Source organism: Physella acuta, unplaced genomic scaffold (genome assembly GCF_028476545.2).
Source record: "Physella acuta isolate Inbredline_101_S28 unplaced genomic scaffold, ASM2847654v3 ptg001146l, whole genome shotgun sequence".
Classification (NCBI taxonomy): Eukaryota; Metazoa; Mollusca; class Gastropoda; family Physidae; genus Physella; species Physella acuta.
The window spans coordinates 260,471-279,660 of NW_026732663.1; the positions used below are offsets into that span (position 1 = coordinate 260,471).

The 19,190-nt window shown below is 33.6% G+C and overlaps 1 protein-coding gene across 4 annotated transcripts; it reads right to left on the bottom strand.

Moving 5' to 3' along the window:
• Window positions 1–3,289: 3,289 nt before the first annotated feature.
• Window positions 3,290–18,454, bottom strand: LOC131956383 (polynucleotide 5'-hydroxyl-kinase NOL9). 4 transcript variants are annotated; one of them, XM_059320778.1, is made up of 14 exons: window positions 18,392–18,454; window positions 13,171–14,093; window positions 12,785–13,055; window positions 12,065–12,338; window positions 11,595–11,685; window positions 11,288–11,385; window positions 11,070–11,103; window positions 10,313–10,449; window positions 9,923–10,074; window positions 8,061–8,143; window positions 6,633–6,855; window positions 5,508–5,577; window positions 5,115–5,248; window positions 3,290–4,815 (listed from the first exon to the last, which is right to left on the bottom strand). In XM_059320778.1, the coding sequence occupies exons 2-14, from the start codon at window positions 14,031–14,033 to the stop codon at window positions 4,708–4,710; spliced, it is 2,538 nt and encodes an 845-aa protein (XP_059176761.1). In that variant the 5' UTR covers window positions 14,034–14,093; window positions 18,392–18,454; the 3' UTR covers window positions 3,290–4,707. The 4 variants fall into 4 exon arrangements, 3 of the variants coding, with proteins under 3 accessions (XP_059176761.1, XP_059176764.1, XP_059176762.1); XM_059320781.1 differs by having other exon boundaries at window positions 18,365–18,440; XM_059320779.1 differs by having other exon boundaries at window positions 18,309–18,430.
• Between the last annotated feature and the right edge of the window lie 736 nt (window positions 18,455–19,190).

Below are 19,190 nucleotides of genomic sequence, written 5' to 3' on the forward strand. Positions count from 1 at the left end.
TATTTTTTTATTAAGATTATTAGTATTTGTTCAAGGAGCTGGAGAGCCGCATCTTGATATCAAAAGAGCCGCATGCGGCTCGCGAGCCGCAGGTTGCCGACCCCTGGACTAGCTGCATACCCGTGCTTGGCTACGGTGAATCTTTTTTAAACAAACGCAAACAAACATAAACGCAAACAAACGCAAAAACAAACAAAAACGCAAAAGCTAACACAAACGCAGACATAAATATTTTTTTTTTAAGTTCATTACTTTTAATCATACACTTACATCTAATTTAACCATCCCTTTAAATAACATCGTAAAGAAAATTAGTGATAATAAGATCATATAAATTTAAAAAAACGACAACTATAAAACTCTGTACCGACTAATCAGAAGAAAAAAAAAACAATCTTAAACGTAATCTATTTTAATTATGAGTCTTGACATAATAATCAATGCGGTTGGAATAAAAAAAATTACTTAAATAGCAATATTTAGCGTGAGTTGAATTTCTATTGCTATCTTTTCAAATGTTTTTCTCCTACGCGCATGTCCAGCAAGACACAGATCATGAGCGTGACTGAGTATGATATCCTTATATCGTAGTGGTATCACCAGTTGTATATATCCTTCGGTATGGTGTCTAAAAATTCTGATTAGCGTATTATCTTTAACAGTAAACCCGTGCTCTGTGGGTTTGAAGAACGTGCTAGAGTTTTCCTAGCTAGCCTAAATATTTTTGCAAAACTAGGATCATTCCGCTGTTCTTCTTGAATTTGTGTGGGGTTCCAGAGTCTTGCATTACTCAATGATTCCTTGATGTTTGTTGACCCTTATATTTTATTATCCTCACCAACAATTCTATCAATTTTCATGGCTCCCCTTTTCTTTATAAAGCAGGGGCGGAACTACCATGCCGCCAGACCCCGCAAAACCGGGATGGGGGGGGGGGGCTATGGCGCTTAGGGTGCCCAAAATCGAACCAAAGACAAAAAAAATGTGTACCTTGATAGACTAAAAGACATTTTAAAAAAAGATCTACTACAGCATCGACTCTTATAAAGTAACTGTCACACGCTATAGCATAGACAAACAAAAAACTACATCAGCTGAAGAGTTAAGATAGAAAACCCTTCAAGCCTCCTCTTTGACTTATCGCCCCTATTTAAATAATCTAATCGGGTGCCCACGCAGCTCATTTTAATAGTTTTGTAGTAAGTAATCTAAAAAAGCAATTTCTAAATCAAAATATAAAACGGAATGACGCAGCTATAATAGAAATGAGTTCAAATTTTTTAATATAAGTTCAGAGCAACAAAAGAATAAAACAAACACGGGAAACAATAACACACATCAAACCTCCGTGTTTAGATACTTTTGACCGGCCAAACCAAGATTACATTTTTTGTTTCTCAGAATTTTAGGTGGGTATAAAGGAGAACTTGAAAACAATAGTATTTTTTAACAAAAAGGTATAAATGAGATGTATCAGCTTTTTAAACACGATTTGATCATATCTCGCCCGGAATGAGTAAGAGCAAATTTTTTTGTGATTTGTTGTTTCATGAAAGAAACTTTCATCCGGAGAAAGTCTTCCGCCCCCCCCCCCCCCGATGAAATGGAATTTATATAGAAAACATACTTTTATCAGTGTCCGCCCCCACCACCCTTCCCCGGAGAAAAAAGTCTGGAAGAAACACTAGTTGAAGGTGACCTCCCTTAAATCGTCTAGTCTAGGCGTCCAGGCTAAATACCCGCCGTATCCCAGACATACACAAAAACATGTAGCAACAGCACTCGACAAGTTAATTAAAAAGATATTCGTTTAAACAGTAGTCGCATGTTAATCCGGCGAATTATTGGCTTATTGATCAGGGATCTTAAGCAATGCGAACAGCCGACGGGGAAAATATATTAATAATGGGTGATTTGTATTTTTGTTATAAGCTATTACTAATTAAGCCAAAGTTTGGAAGTTTTTCAAAAGGTCTATTAGTAATTAGTTTCTTATCAGTGGCAGAAGAAACGCATTCTACCCCCCCCCCCCTCCCCCGCACTTAGTAAACATGTATTTTTATTGAAAAATTGGGGACATGGGTCGGCGTGGCAGGACGTTAGAGAGTACGACCGCTGACCAGTGAGTCTCGAGGACGGATCCCAGACTCATTTGGGGGAAAGCAAATCGAACGGCGGCTGGGTAGCGAGCGGACAACACGATCCCTTCTTGTCTTCATCCTATGCTGTGGTCACGCACGGAAACAGGTGAACTCTACTTCACCTACTCTATTGATCGCCAATGTAACTTTTTTTTTAATGGAGCGTAACCCCGTGCTTTAGTGTTTTTAAAATTGCATAAAAATGTTTTGGTCTGTAAGCGATAGAAGTAATTTGTTCTGAAAAAAACACCACAAACCAGTAAAAATGAGCATTGAATAATTTATTGATATCACGGGTGGTCGATCTTTGAAGCAAACTATGAAGCAAATAGAAACTTTTTTACAGCCGTGCATACATTTTCGTGAAACCAATAGATCTAAGATATACAACAATATCTGAAATATTTACTTATTTCATTTAAACATAACTTGTAACAATAAAAACTTCTTTTCTTCCTTGAAGAAACAATGTTAAAGATCAGAAGCCAAAAAAAAAAAAAATTAAAAAATTCCAAATAATCAATTTGAATTACTACTTGAGGTCAGTCTGCCTATCATTAATTTTTATTTTTCAAACAGATAACAGGCACCGATATAACTCCCCAGTACTAGACCCTACTCAACCATTCCAAGTTCACCTAGCCATCAAAATAAACTGATACAACTCCCCAGTACTAGACCCTACTCAACCATCCCAAGTTCACCCAACCATCAAAATAAACTGATACAACTCCCCAGTACTAGACTCTACTCAACCATTCCAAGTTCACCCAGCCATTAAAATAAACTGATACAACTCCCCAGTACAAGACTCTACTCAACCATCCCAAGTTCACCCAGCCATCAAAATAAATTGATACAACTCCCCAGTACTAGACTCTACTCAACCATCCCAAGTTCACCCAACCATCAAAATAAACTGATACAACTCCCCAGTACTAGACTCTACTCAACCATCCCAAGTTCACCCAGCCATCAAAATAAACTGATACAACTCCCCAGTACAAGACTCTATTCAACCATTCCAAGTTCACCTAGCCATCAAAATAAACTGATACAACTCCCCAGTACTAGACTCTACTCAACCATCCCAAGTTCACACAGCCATCATAATATAACAAACCAAAAGATCGTTTGTTTATGGTAGTAAACATTTATTAAGGTTTGACTGAAATTTTTTTTTAAAGTTACATGGCCTTTAGTGTGTATACATTATTTCCTTAAATGCATTCTGAAATGTAGTACAATTTGGTTTCAACATACACTACTTATCAGGTTTAACTAGACTTAACATGAAGAAATTTAACAAGACATTCAATTATTTACAATCAGGGTGACTTACACCATCATGGTTGAAAGGGATGTACCAGTTTCAAGTATTTAACAATCCTATAACAATTATAACAAACCTGCGTACACCATACATGTATTGATATGCTGTAGGACTTGAAGTTTTGACATAGATGTCTTGTAAAATATAAATGGTCAGATTTTGTCATGAAAGTTAATCAACAGAATTGTGAAGGAAGAAATGCTAGTTGACCTGAAAAATTCAGGTGTTTATGTTAAAGAATGATTAAGTAAAAACCATATTACTTGTTAAGACCTAAGGAAAATAATAATAAAAAAACACAACCAAAAGCTGTGTTAGCTTGTGATAACTTTTGTGATCATTGACAGATAAAGTAAAAAAAAAAACTATTTTGATTCATCACAACCTATATATGAGCAAGGCATAAGTCATCAACATGTCACATTGATTTCACTTCAGCTTAACTTTAAATATAAAAGATTATACCCACCCTCTTCTGCTGATCATGATCTATATAAATATAAGTAATACCATGTTTTTTTTATCAATAAAGATGTGAAAGTAAAGAATAAATTTCTCATTTAAAATAACGTACATTTGAAATATATTTAGTTGAACATGAAGAAATGAACTACGTAATTATCCAGACTGATTGACACACTACTCAACACAACAGCCAACCAGCTTTAAAAATTTCATTATAAAGAAAGCATAGGCTCAATATATTTTTGTTACTCCACTTCCTGACTAACTAAACAAATAATTGAACACTTTTTTTTTTAAATGTACAATACTTAAAGGGTTAATAAAGTTCTAACTACATATACATATTTGATGTACAACATCTGTTTCCAGTAAAATATAGCAGACAAGGTATAGCACCAATACAAAAAAACATCAATATGAAAAAAAATTAACACATAAAGCGCGCCAAGCCACGGTCGTGGCTTTGCTGTTACATAACTTATAGCGCATATAAGGCCACATGGCGGGCGCTTTAAGGGTTAAAGAACTAATTTTAAAAAACATGTAAACATTAAACCTTCAATTTTTTTTATCTCCACCAAGCAGACAAACACAAGGAAATAAAACTCATATTTGTTGACATAAACAGTTGAAGGAGTTGTGTTCTATAAAGAAAAATGTTTTTATTTTCAAAAATTGACTTGTTATATCATTCTATATTGCAAAATACATGTTATATCATCTATATTGCAAAATACAAACACCTAAAGGATGTTACACACACTTTTGTTACTGGTTTCCCAGGCTTGTTCTAGGCATTCGAGATCTAGGCCTCACAGAAGTGACAGCTGTAGTTGGTGCCAATGCATCAACATAAGGAACAGCCCCTGAGCTTTTCTAGAAAATTTTAAAATAATACATTGCATCAAACAATGCTGCCAAATTATTAATTTTTTATTTGATAAATGGAAATTAAAAGTAATTTAGATCTTACAATTGTCCTACATTAGTTTTATATTACAAAACAACAAATCGTATTGTCAGAAAATATTTATTACAATAGATTTTATCTTAGTATCACATTAAAAAATGAAATAATCAAAGCAGTTTTAATGTTTTTTAATAGACTTTCTTTTTACGGCATGCTTTCAACTTAGTGAGTTGGTGAACATTAAACAGACAAAATAAACACTTACTTGTTTTAAAATGATTTGATCAGGCAGGGATAGTGAGCCTTTGAGTAGAGTGTTCATCTGACCAAACACAACTTTTGGGAGGGTGGTAACAATATACAGCAGACCCTTCACTGGATCAACACCACGGACAATACCTATACGCAAAATTCATTTTTAAACGAGTCAAATGGAAAATAAAATTGTATGAGTACATATTGGCTATCCTATATATATATATATATATATATATATATATATATATATATATATATATGATATATGTAAAATACAATTATATAATGAATATAGAAGCTAATTAATATTAAAACCAAGGTCTATTTTATTTATTCATAAAATTCTTAAAAATAGGCAATTGTAATTGAACACCTCAACTGAAGTATAAAAATTACATACCAAATCCAAGACAAGTACAAACTGGCATGTCATCAAAAGTATTGGGTAGACCTTCTTTCTCCTTTCTCGACTGGAGAGATTTTAAAAATATGAGAAACGCTAGCAATTCACTACTATACGTATTTACAGGGTCATTTTAAAACAAGGTAATTAAAAAGTCTAGTGACAATTTTAGCGCAATTTCCTTATGTTATCTAAAAATAGCTCTGTCGTAGCGTAAATCAAGAGCAGGGTTAGTAAAACCATTGGTTAAAATACATGTTTTATTTACAATAGAGTTACATGACTAAAAACCATTGCGCGCCTAGCTACTGAACGTGATGACGCAGCCATTGAACGTGATGGCGCAGCTATTGAACGTGATGACGCGTGTGGTGTGGTTGGATAAACATGCCTACTAATTCGGTCCAAACTTTAATTCAAAAAAATTTTCTTGACCGAACGAAAGGATATTTTTGAAAACTTTCTTCGGCAATATTGTTCTAAATTATGGCAGGAATCGATTGGTAAATGTTTCAAGTCGCTAAGTGGTCTGGTTGCCGAGATATGGGTCAAAAACTGCATTTTTTCGAGGTTTTTTGGCTTTTCCGGGAAATCCATGAAAAAAACTCGGAAATTTTTTGGCCCACTATCATCCTGGTAACTTGCTTAACATAATTGCTTTTGGAACTAGTCCTCGATATTGCTTCGTTGAGGAGGAGATACGACTTAAAGCTGCGGACACACATTCATACATCCAGAAATGACGGGTTAATAAACGCAATTCTCCAGAATGGAAATTGCGCTAAAAAACTTCTACTTCATCTTATGTTATGTGATCTTCACTTGATAATACTATCTAATTATCTGACTGCATGAAGTGAAACATGTTAGATTAACATCTGGTGGTGCCCAGTACTGAGTTGTATTTATTGTGGTGGGGCATTAAACTTTCACAACTTTGAGAATCTTCTGCCCCGAAGGGGCATTAACACAGCTTTAAGAACATATGGCCATAATGGCAGTTTGATTTAATGTGGTGGGGCATTAACACAGCTTTAAGAATATGTAACCCTAATGGCAGAGTGCTTTTAAAAAAAAAATTTAAAACAAATGTTTAGCCATTGACTAATACTATCAGATTACCTGGGACAGGTCAGTCACACACAACGCCACAACACTGGCATCTACAGCTGACAAAATGGCATCACCAGTCAGGTGATGGTGGCAGACATGGATGCCAATCTTCTCATACGGGACGGTGTACGGTGGGAGCGATGTCAAGGTCATGCCTCGCTCTAGCCCAGCAGACAAGGCAGACAGCAAGGAGAGGTTCCTGAGATCTACAGGCTTCAGCTTAAAGCTGAAACTGTACACATAAACAAACAAAGAAAGTAGGCATTTGGTAACTAAATATACAATACTAATACAATATAAAATTACCCTCAAAGCAAAATAACAGCAATGTATTCAAATAGTCTGACATGAAATATATTTAAAGCCTATCAGTTGAATTAAATGTTAATTAGAGAATTAATTTTGTTTTTTAAACTTCCAGCTTTCTCTTAAGACATAATGTCTGTGGGGCAAAGACTCAGTTTTGTCCATTTTTAATAAAGCAATTTATTCCACACTTAGCATAAAAGTGGATATCTAAACAAAACAATAGCATCAAGATTTTAATTATAAATTAATTAGTTGAAAATTAATATAGATTACAATATTAAAAATACAAGTTAGTGGAGAACACATGATTGTAAAGTGAGCTGGTAACCTCAGGCAAAAAATCTTAGTCAAGATCAACCAAAATTTGTGGCAGATAATATTCATGTGAAATGGTCTTTATTAGCAAGTATAAAAAAATAAACCACATAATATACTGCAATCAACTGCTGGTGTTTAAAGAACTTATAAAACATGAGAGGTATTGACTTACAACCAAAATGGAACAAGGAAATTCAAACAATGACTTATTTAATTTTCACACTTCCAAAATGCTATTTTATTTAATCAAAAGAAAGTTTTCTTTATTTTCTTATTGTTCCTGCATTTAAAACCTTCATCTCTTCACATGTTTTATTCATTTTGGAAACTTTTCTGATTAAAATAACTAAATCATGTAATTTCTAACATCTTTTATAATCTTCTAAATAAGTATCATTTTTAAGAAAAACTACTTAAAACATCCCATTTTAAAGAACAACTACTTAAAATATCCACTTTTAAAGAATAAATACTTACAACATCCCATTTTAAAGAACAACTAGTTAAATAAAACATCCCATTTTAAAGAACAACTACTTAAAATATCCACTTTTAAAGAATAAATACTTACAACATCCCATTTTAAAGAACAACTAGTTAAATAAAACATCCCATTTTAAAGAACAACTACTTAAAATATCCACTTTTAAAGAATAAATACTTACAACATCCCATTTTAAAGAATAACTACTTAAAAAATCCCATTCTAAAGAACAGCTACTTAAAACATCCCATTTTGAAGAACAATTACTTAAAACATCCCATTCTAAAGCTACTTAAAACACCCAACAATTTAAAACATTGTCTTACTCTCTTCGCTGGCTCACAAGGGTAGAGAGGAAAAGCAAGTCATGGGCATGTGTCTCCAGCACTTTTTGTTTAGGGTCTTTAACCTACAGAAAGGAATTTCATAGTAATTAGTTCAAACAATTTACGACCCACAAGTAATGATATAAGAACTCAATAAACAGAACTCAATAAACAGAAGGTAAATTCTTTTTTTTTAAAAGCACTTTTTTTTAAATAAAAAGATTTTAACTATTTAGGGATGTGATTTATTTATTAGTTGTTTAAGCAAGGGATGTTAAAAACTAGAAAAATAATGCAAATAATGTAAGTATAATAAACTTTGTAACAAAAAGAACTGTGCATTCATGTAACTACAGTAGCATGCAATTGAGTTAGATTAGGCTCGGCAACACACATGTGTTTCTTACATTCAACACATTATCCATTCATCACTCTCAACAAATTCATGCCTTACATTCAACACATTATCCATTCATCGCACTTTACACAAATTCATTCCTTACATTCACAACACATCCTTTCCTTACATTCAACACATTATCCATTCATCACACTCTAAACTAGTTCATTCGTTGCAATCAACACATTATATACACTCTACACATTAACCATTCATTACACTCTACACATATCCACTTCTTACACTTAATATTTATTTAAAATGAAAAATCAACTGCTTCGAAGGTGTGTGGTTTTAGTGCAAGGATATCTAACTCTTGCTCAACTAGAACTAATTTGTGGGATATTGTTAATTAACTATAGGTGAAATAAAAAAATACATATTATACCATTGTCGGACATCTACCTAAGAACTATTTAAGTACCTTAAAAGTACACTAACTTATTTCATGGTAGTCTCAAAAAAAGAAAGAAAAACAATGTTAACAAAAGAAAGGCAAAGAAATGCAAATGTTGTGAGAAAGTTGTGCAAGAAAAATGTAAAAATAAAAATCTAACTACCTTGATCGACACCTCCACCGATGTGAGCTGGGTTTAGTAAATAGGAAATGGGATAAGGAAGTTTGTACGTGATTCCACGTTTTTAGGGATATGGGGGGGAGTGGCAATGTTTGCTTCATGAAAACGATTCCCAGGTGGATTCAACTTGTTCACTGACTTAATTCATAGGCAGTTTCTTGAAGTTGATGTTGGTGAGCATGCATAAGACATTCGTCCTCAACATTAATATATGGTAATGGGGATGGGGTGGCCTTTGGACATAGTGGAATATCTTGTTCAAGGAGGGGATAGATGTATATATCTGTACTGGGAATGGATGACTTACAGAAATGGATTAGAGGGGGAAGGAAGAAACTGGGATGGAGCAAGAATCCGTCAAACTTATTCACTTCCTTGACGATCCTATTGATGTTTCCTTCAAGCTTTAAAAATGAGCTATAAACTTTCGAGGTCTTGAGATATAACTTCTACGCTCAAAATCCAAGTTGAATGCTTTACAAGTGTTGACTAGAGTTCCATTTATTTCAAAGGTGTTACCTTTTTTTTTATATATTAAGAAAACAATTATATAAAAGATATAAAAGTTTCCTTATGATTCTATACTTGTGTGTCCAAGCAAACAATACGGTAGCAATATATTAAAATTTACTTCCAGAATTATTTTTTTTACATACAGTAGATGAAAAGCAGGTAGTTTTGCAATGGTGGGATTCAGGATTGGGGATATTGAGGTGGCCAGGCTGGACAATACACTGAGAAGGACGTGATACATTTTGGGGAGGGTCTTTGGATAAATGGGGATGGGGTTTTGAGAATCGGCTACAGGCGTCAAGGTTTTTTTTTTCTTCCTCTAGACTGGTGTCATTATGCAGATTTAAAAGCTGATGAAAAAAGCTAAATACTGGGAGTTTGTTGTAGGTCCATCCCTCCTCCAAGGCTACCAGCTCCTGGGTGATGGCTGGGAAATTGGCAGCCTGGTTAAAGCTTTCCAGCTGCACAACGAGGTCAGGCTCGACAATGTGCATTGTGTCAATTAGAAGCATCAGGCCAATCCCTAGGGAATGTACAGAATGAAATTATCTTTAACTGACAAAAAAACATTTCTAAAGCCAATTTAAAAAATTATTATTTACCTACAAAAATATTTCATCATCTACTGAATAATATATTATTTTTTTTATTATTTTTAAAAAATTTATTTTTTGCAAAACATAATGTAGATAAAAAGATTTATCAACATTAAAGAAAGAATTTAGGACAAGCAAATAAAATATTAGTCTAAATTGACAAACCTTCTGGAAACCCCATCGTATTTACAATCAATGGCATCTTAGATTGCACCTCCTTATAGGCACTGAATACATATTTCAGACACTTCAGATACAATGATGGATCTTGGGTAGGTGTTGTCTCACCATAAAATACCATTCTATGTAGATTTTCAGTCAAATAATGATTATTTGTTTTGTTTAAAAAATTATATTCACAATATTATATCACAATTTGTAGATAACACTAAACTGACAATGTTTCTTGAATAATTAATTGCCTGATCATAATTATTGGCCAAAAATGTTATGATTATTTTTCCTGTGGAATGGAGAATCATAAAAAATATGGCAGTGTGTTTATCTTAAAACAACAAAGTTAAGCTTTTTTTAACTATAAAAAGTGTTATTTTTTAAATAAAATTTTTCATGGCTGTGACTTGCCAGTGAATAGGCCTAGACATAATGGCTGAGACATCAAAACCAGACGCCTTGATGCAGGCCTTTTAACGGCTAAAGAAAATTATTTTTGTGATATATCACTGCTACTAGCATAGTTTACTTGAATTTCTTCTATCTTAATTTGAATTAAATAATTCTCAACATGTTATCAATTGTTGAAAATAAAAAAATTACATTTTTTCCGGGACCCTATGAGATATAGTTTTATGGCAAAAGCATTTCAGGGACTCTGGAAACTGATGGTAAAATTTTATCCAGTCCAGAGGAAATAGAAAATAGTTGGTCAGGAGTGTAAGGGTTAAACTAAATAACAACTTACTTTTCTGCTTGTAACTGATGGCAAAATGGTGGGCCTATAAAAAAACAAATTCTAAAAATGAAATAAGCAAGTAATGACAAGACACAAGTAAAACAGGCTTTTTACAATCACTAATCACACAAGTAAATCAGGCTTTTTAAAAAAGTTGTAATATAATTATAATGACACAAAAAATAAACAAGCTTTTCATAAAAGTTAATGTGGCTGGAAGAACAAACCCAAAACAGGCTGAGTGATGATGTGGAGAGATACAGTGGCAGGGGGAGAAAACTCAGTCTGACCAACATCACACTCCAAGTAGGCAACAGCAGCCGTGCTGTAGAAAAAATTTGCGAAATGTACCAGGTGATGTTAAGTTCAACAAAAAATTCACATAAAAATTTCGATTGAATATTCATTAATATCCATATCTCTTCAAAAAGTTCTGTTCCTACTATTTGAAATTATAAATATAAATTTTGAACATTCCCTAAGTATAATATGTTAACAGATTAAAAAGTTTTACATCTCAATGCTTAAAATTACCTTTGTAGAGTGGTATTAATCAGCATGCGGTTAAATGTTGACTTTCCTGTGCTTTTTGCCCCACAACAAAGAACAATTGGTTGTAATTCATCTACAGATTAGGAACAAAGCTAGCATAAAAACTCGATGAAATAGAGATTTAAAACAAACTCAAATTTATCAAAGGATATTTTCTAGACCCTAATGGCATTTTGTTCTAACTACTGTCCTTTATTCCTAAAGAGACTAATTTAACAACTGTAACATAATTTACAAAGATCAGATACAATTGTGTATTGCAAAAGTAACATTTGGTTAAATGACGAATAGTGAACAAGTTATGTATCTGCACAGTAAACTAAGGAGATACCACTAACACGATAAACTTTTCGGAAAGTTACAACATGCCATTTTACACTGTAATAACTTGTTTTTTTAAACCTTAGAATATACCACTGACAAAAAAAATATTTCAGAAAGTTATGATTTACCATTTACACTCTTTGACAACCTGTCAGACCATTTGCTAAGAACATCTTCATAATCTTGTGACATGTTCATACAAGTGGATACCATTTCTTTATATGGCGCAATTTTTAGGCCTAATTTAGGCAGAGTTACACCTTTCATGTGTTCAACATCTCGACATGGACCAGCTATGAAGAGCTGGGAATATGGAATGAAGGTTGTCACGTAGTCACACATAGTGGACTCAAGTTTGTCAAGCATTATAACAGCACTGATGTTAGCTCCAATTTTCTCCAGCTGAAATATTAAAAAAAAAATGTATAAGCAGAAAATAGAAATCCAGTCATTTATTTATAAAATTATTTTAAATCAAGTAAAGTTCCCTTTCAAACCTGAAGGTCTATAGGGCAAGTGAAGTAGAGTTCACTTGTTTCTGTGACCTTGGCATAAGAAGAGATAGTGTGGTCAACACTATGCCCAGCCGCCTTTACTTTCCATAATGGGAGTTAGGTACCCATCAGAGTTGGGTGGACTCAGGGATGGTCTACTGACTTGAACCCGGATTCGAACTCGAGACTTACGGGTTAGTAGTCCAGCTCTCTACCGCTAGACCGCTCCATCCCTCATTTATTTATAATCAATGCAAAAACTTTTTTTTGTTATATTAATTAAACACCACAATACTACAGTATGCAAAATTTTGAAGTCCTTAAATTTTTTTACAAAACAAGATATAAACTCACTTCTTTATCATTTTCAGGAAAACCATACTTTGACAGCTCTGACTTGTGATCATCAAGGTGGAAAGTTTTACTTCCATTAACATTCAAGGAGAGCAAGCTGCATGATGCAGGAGAATAGACATCATAAGTTGTCCCTATTTGTAATTTACAGGCCAGTATGCTCACTTCTCCCAACAAAGCTGTAACCTTTGCACGCCCGTGTAAATATGTCAGTGATAAAGATGAAGGTACCAAGACAAAGATGTGCCCATTGTGTTTTATGACTGAAATTCTGAAGAAAAAAAAAACAATAATGAAATAGAATGGCGGAGTCAAACAAAATTTTAACAATAGATAATTAAAAGTAATTAAAATCTTAATCTTGAAGCAATTACAAAAGTGCTTACTTGGTTGAATCTATTATTAGAACTTTGTCTTTTGATTTATCAAGCTTTAATTTTTTTGATGATTGCCTTTCATCATCATTTTGTGATTTTGATCCAGAATGTTTCCCCTCCCCTCTTCTAGAACGATTCTTTTGATTCTGCTTACGTTTATTATAACCTTCTCCACCTCTACTGCCTGTATTCGGAAGATCCAGTAAACTCATGGGTTTCTTACTTGGGGGTAGAACGTACGTCTCCAATAAAGGTTTGGGTTTACGTTGAGCATCTGATGACTTATTTTCAGCATCATTTATCTTATCAGGTAAATCAACAATCAATGGCTCATTATGGGAGGAAGACTCTTTCCAAGAGCGTTTACTTTTTTCACTTTTATCTCTCTGCCAATTATCTTTATCCTCTTCTTCTGAATCTGAATATTTGCTGAATTTTCTGTCATCTTTCCAGTCAGTTCTTCGTTCGGTCTCATCTTCTTCAGATGAATGGGCATGGCGGCCGGAATAATCTTTCCAGTTGACAGATGAGCTTTCAGGCCCACCACTAAAATCTATGTCCATTAGAGACTGTGCAGATCTTCCATCACCACCAGAGTAGCTGTCTTTCTTTCGAGAAGAAGATGTCTTATAACTATACTGTTTGTCTGAGTAGGAATCTTTTGTATCCATCAGACTTTTAGGTGCACTGGTTTTTATGACTTCCTCATCAGAATCATACAAGTCATCCCTTTTCTTCTTGCCACTTGAGCTCTTCATTTTTCTGGAATCAGAGGACTTTGACTGGCTTCCATTCTCATCATATTTATCAGATGGGTAAGAAGACATGTATACTTTATAGGCTGGTGTTTGAACGCGTTTTGGGTGTGACATTTTATTAAAGAGTTGACATAAGGCACAGAATTATTGTTTTTTTAGAGCAGCAATATATATCTGTAAAAAAAAAAATAACACTCTTAAATTTATAATATTAGCATATAAAATCTGATTAGTAGTATAAGTTATTATCGATTAATACTCAACTCCTTAGTAGCAATTGATGCAAGCAGTATTAGTACATTATGCCCTACTGTTAACAGAATACTCTTAAGAAGAGGTTATTCTTGAGTTATGTCATGCTATTCTGGCCTCCATTTCTTTTTATTTTATTTTTTTGTTTCATAATGACTTAATATGGATATTTTGGAAGACTAGCAGTGTTTTTATTCATACCAGTAAAAACATCCCCCCTCCCCATTGGCAGGCTTTAAAAAAAATGGAACCATCAAGTTGGTCCAACCATTGCAATGGTGTTTGAGGTCAATTGACTTAAAGCCTTATTCATTATTGGCCAAGGCTATTCCCAGCCGGTTGGGAATAACCCCAATACGGCTATTCACAGTCGGCTGTCATTTCATGCTAAATACAACTGTGAATAATATCTTACAATAATAAAAGCATTTATTGTGACTGAAGAGTGAGGTATAGATTAAGAGAGCAGTACTATTTTTATTGTGTTATTTTTTTATAAAAAAAGTTATTACGGTTTAAGTTCAGTTACGCTTTTATGTTCATATCAGACATATCTGCTAAAGGCTACGTACGTCATAGATGGATGATCAAATTGACAATTATGCACTCTAAATCTATACTAGACTAATAGATCTGGTAATTTTTAAATAAATAATACTAATTAAGCATCAGTTTAGTTGGTTGTTCACATTGCTATTCAACTGTCAATTAGCATTAAAAATTCACATTATCACATAAAACAAATATCAGGTGCAATAGGATGTCCTTTTTCATCAGCCATAATTCACAGTTTCCATCACACTTTTGTGTTTTTTCTCTTAGCAAAAATCTACGGGAGGGTTTTTTTTTTTTTTTGCTGATATGCCAACAATTACATCTTAAAAACAAAAAAAAAATAACAAAAATAACCCTCAAGTAACTGTGAAAAAATATTTTGATAATAACATTAAAAGGCATACATTAAGTTTAAGAGTCATGGCAATATGACATCTGATGGATTTGAACCCGCACCTTCTGGCACGATAGCCACTCCCCATGATCGCGCGACTACACATCTTCATGCCCAGTAGGGTATTTTTAACATTAAATCTATCAAAAACGATCACAACTGTGAATAGCCCCAATACGGCTATTCACAGTCGACTGTGAATAGATACTTCGCTTTATTAGGCCCTAATTATATTTAATTTAGATCTAGATTCTAGATCCAAGATGTAGCCCAATTGTGGCAAATTTTCTGTTGATTAAACTTAAAATAAAAATGGGGAGAATGTTTAAACCGGTGTCCGATAATGGAATCTTCTTTAAAAAAGGGATGTTAGGTTACAGGTAGTTAACTAAATAGCACTAAATAAAAATGTTAGGCCTAGTACTTAGTAACAAGATCTAGATCTAGATTAGATCTAGAATCTAGACTCTAGTAAAAAAAACAACTTAGGCCTATACTGGCCTATAGTAGAAGAATAGGAGGTAATCTATCGTTTTAGGTACGTAAAATCGCCCGCGACTTGTAATGTGAAAAACAGGTGACTCCTTAAATTTTAATAATTATTTCACATTTTGAGAAGGATTTATGTTTTTTAAAATACAAACATGTTTCCTTGTTTCATTTAGGCCTATAACTATAACTAGATCTATATGTACATGTTTTTAAACAATTGAATTAGGCCTAAAACTTTTCCGTAATAAATGAAGACTAGCGATGTTTCCAACAGATGCAACCATGCTCATTTACTATAACAGATAACAGCCATCTAGTTTAAGTTTTATTTTTATAAGCTTATAGCGCGAGATTCAGGGGGAAGCCACTCTATTTTACAAATGGCTGCTGTTTATATTTATAGCAAATCATGCTCTCAGACACTGCTGTTTAAAGTTCATTTCTGACCTATATCGAGACGATATATTATAGATTATAGGCCTAGGCCTATTTAGTATTTACTAAACTAACTATTTATTAGTATTATTATTATTTAGCCATTGATTTCGTTTTATTATTCATTTATCTATAGAGTCCTTTCATATGACGTCACGTCCGTTCGTGATACATACGCCCGCCGCCACAGTGGTGTACATCAGACGTAAACACAATCAGCTGTTCGCCAGCGCTGGACGTGTTCACCAGCACTGGACGTGTTCACCGTATGTAAAGAACCGCACCCGCGGAAAGGGGAAAATACGTTAAAAAACTTGAACTCTTAGGAATTGAAGATCCTTATACTGTTATTGACAGTTTCGTAGATAATATAAATATGTGGACGAAATTTCTAAATAAAAATACTGTTAGTAATACTGTTTGCGTTTAGAGTTAATGTAGACGAATCTGATCAAATGCAGTTCTCGATACTTTGTTTCAGGTAAGGACAGTAAAATAATAAACTTCATTTTAATTATAAAAGATAACTATTAATAAAACAAATATGCTCGACCTTCACAAATACTAATAGTAAAAGACAAAGTCAAAAGTAATAATAAGAATAATAAGATCTAATAGTAGGCCTAATACCTGGCTCCGCTGGGTAGACATAGAATCTAGCATCTACTTCTTTACTTAAATTTAATTACTTTAGATCTACATTCGATTCAAAATACACCCATAATAAATCAAAAGTAGTCATAATAGGCCTACTAAAGCATTTAATTGTCTCTAAGATCTAAAATCTCGCTCTATTATCTAATTATTTTTTTAGCAAACGAAATTTTCTGAAATTGAAATAGATTGTATGACTAGACTTAGATCTAGAATCTGCTACTTAAATTAAATTGTAAAAACTTTATACAAGCATGTAGTTGATATTATTGTAGTAGAAGGCTTTAATAAATTACTAAGGCCTACCTACTTTGTTGTCTTTTTACAGCAATATGTATCTGATACTGGACTGAGTTTAATTAAATTCAAATTCATATCTAGTAATTGGTCTACTAAGTTTTTGTAGCCTAGTAGTACAATCTAGATCATACCAGCCAACAACAAATAACCACATTATTATTATTTGGTTAATGATTAGGCTAATTTTTTTTTAAATCCACTGTTTATAAAAGAAACAAATCAAGCTAGAAACATAAGTGAGATGGTTTAGAATAATAACAATGGACCCAGTCTACAATTGATACAATTGCAGGTCTACATAGGGCCTACAGTCTAGTAGTTTACAGTAGGCACCTAGTGTGTAGCTAGTATACTAGTGTGTAGCTGTCCAGAGTTAAGATTCTTAATGCTTTCCCCTGATAAGCCATGTGTGCTATAAATGACATAACATGACACCGAGGTGAGAAATGTTGAGGGGAGAGCAGTGGGACTTTCCCCTTTGTTCTCCCTGCTGGGCCCTGAGGGTCAAAATTATATAAGAAATACTATCTCTGTGGGGCTGGGTATCACGGAGGTGAGACATTTTCAGGGGAGGGCAGGGCAGACTCCTCTTTGGTTTTATTGTGGGCTAGATACAGGTGGGGGCAGCCATCATGAAGGTTGAACGTCAGTATTAATGTGTCTGATTACTTCCCTGTTGGATTATAAGGGTCTTAAATTGTATAACATGCTACCCAGATTGGTTATTACCCATGGATTATATTAGCCGTTGTAGTGTGGGTTTTGTAGGAGTTAAGTGGTCTCACGTTTGCTACAGTAGATAACCTATAATATATTACTGCATTTGATCAGCTTCGTCTACTTAAACTCTAAACGCAAACGGTATTACTAACAGTATTTTTATTTAGAAATTTCGGCCACATATTTATATTATCCACGAAACTGTCAATAACTGTATAAGGATCTTCAATTCCTAAGAGTTCAAGTTTTTTAACATATTTTTCCTTTTCCGCGGGCGCGATTCTTTACATACGGTGAACACGTCCAGTGCTGGTGAACACGTCCAGCGCTGGCGAACAGCTGATTGTGTTTACGTCTGATGTACACCACTGTGGCGGCGGGCGTAGGTATCACGTGATTTAGGTCACGTGTTTGCAAGGACTCTATAATCTTTGACACAAACATATGACAATAACTTCTATTAAAGCCTTGACAATGAGGTAACGTTTTCGTACATTAATAATAGCCGCGGGCGATTTTATATTTTTAGTAGGCCTATTTTTATTTTTTACGTAGGCCTACCCAACAAAAACGATATGATAGATTACCGAGTAGGACTAGGACTAGAGTCTTGACTAGAGTAGAGTAGAGAAATAGTAGAGACCGTTAGTGATGTTTCAATAATATACACCTTTAGCTTTATTAGAACACAGCTGTAGACGTATTTTTGTAATATCTGTGTCTAGATTCTAGATTCTAGAACTAGAAATGTATAAGACACACTAGCAAGATCTATCCTTTGGATCTAAAATTGGTTACTCTAAATACCGCAATATTTCGTTTCAATATGATTGGTCTTCAAAATGAAGTAAATTTAAATTATTTAAAAGAAAAACGATGGATGTAATTATATTTAGTGCAAATATTTTAGTACAATAATCAAATAGGCTTAATAATATAGATCTAAATTTAATTAAAATTGAGTGTCTATTGCACCGAATAAATATGATATTGAATTCAAAGCAAATTGAAATAATATATAGGGCCTATTATAGCTTAAAATGTTGAAAGTTGGCCTTTTTATATCGTATTTAACTAATTTAACCTTACGAATTCATCAATTAAACTGGAAGGAAACATTATTTTCTTACTAAACTTTGAAAGGAGTTGTTTTGCTGTCACGCTCTAAAGCAGTGGTTCCCAACCTTTTTCGAGTGGCGACCCCCTTTTATAAAAATTAAATGACCCGCGACCCCCATAGAATTAAAAAGCCGAAATTAGTATGGAAATTAATAAACACTAAAATAACATTTTTAGTAGGCTTTCAATATGAACTACTCTAGATAACTGTTTTAATACCATGAGTAAAATTGCATACTATTCACTAAACATTCGTGGTTAATTTTTAAAGCATTTTTTTTGTTAACGAAAATCTATTATCGAAAAGTTAATCAATTTTACGATTGGGTATGAATGGTAAATACTACACC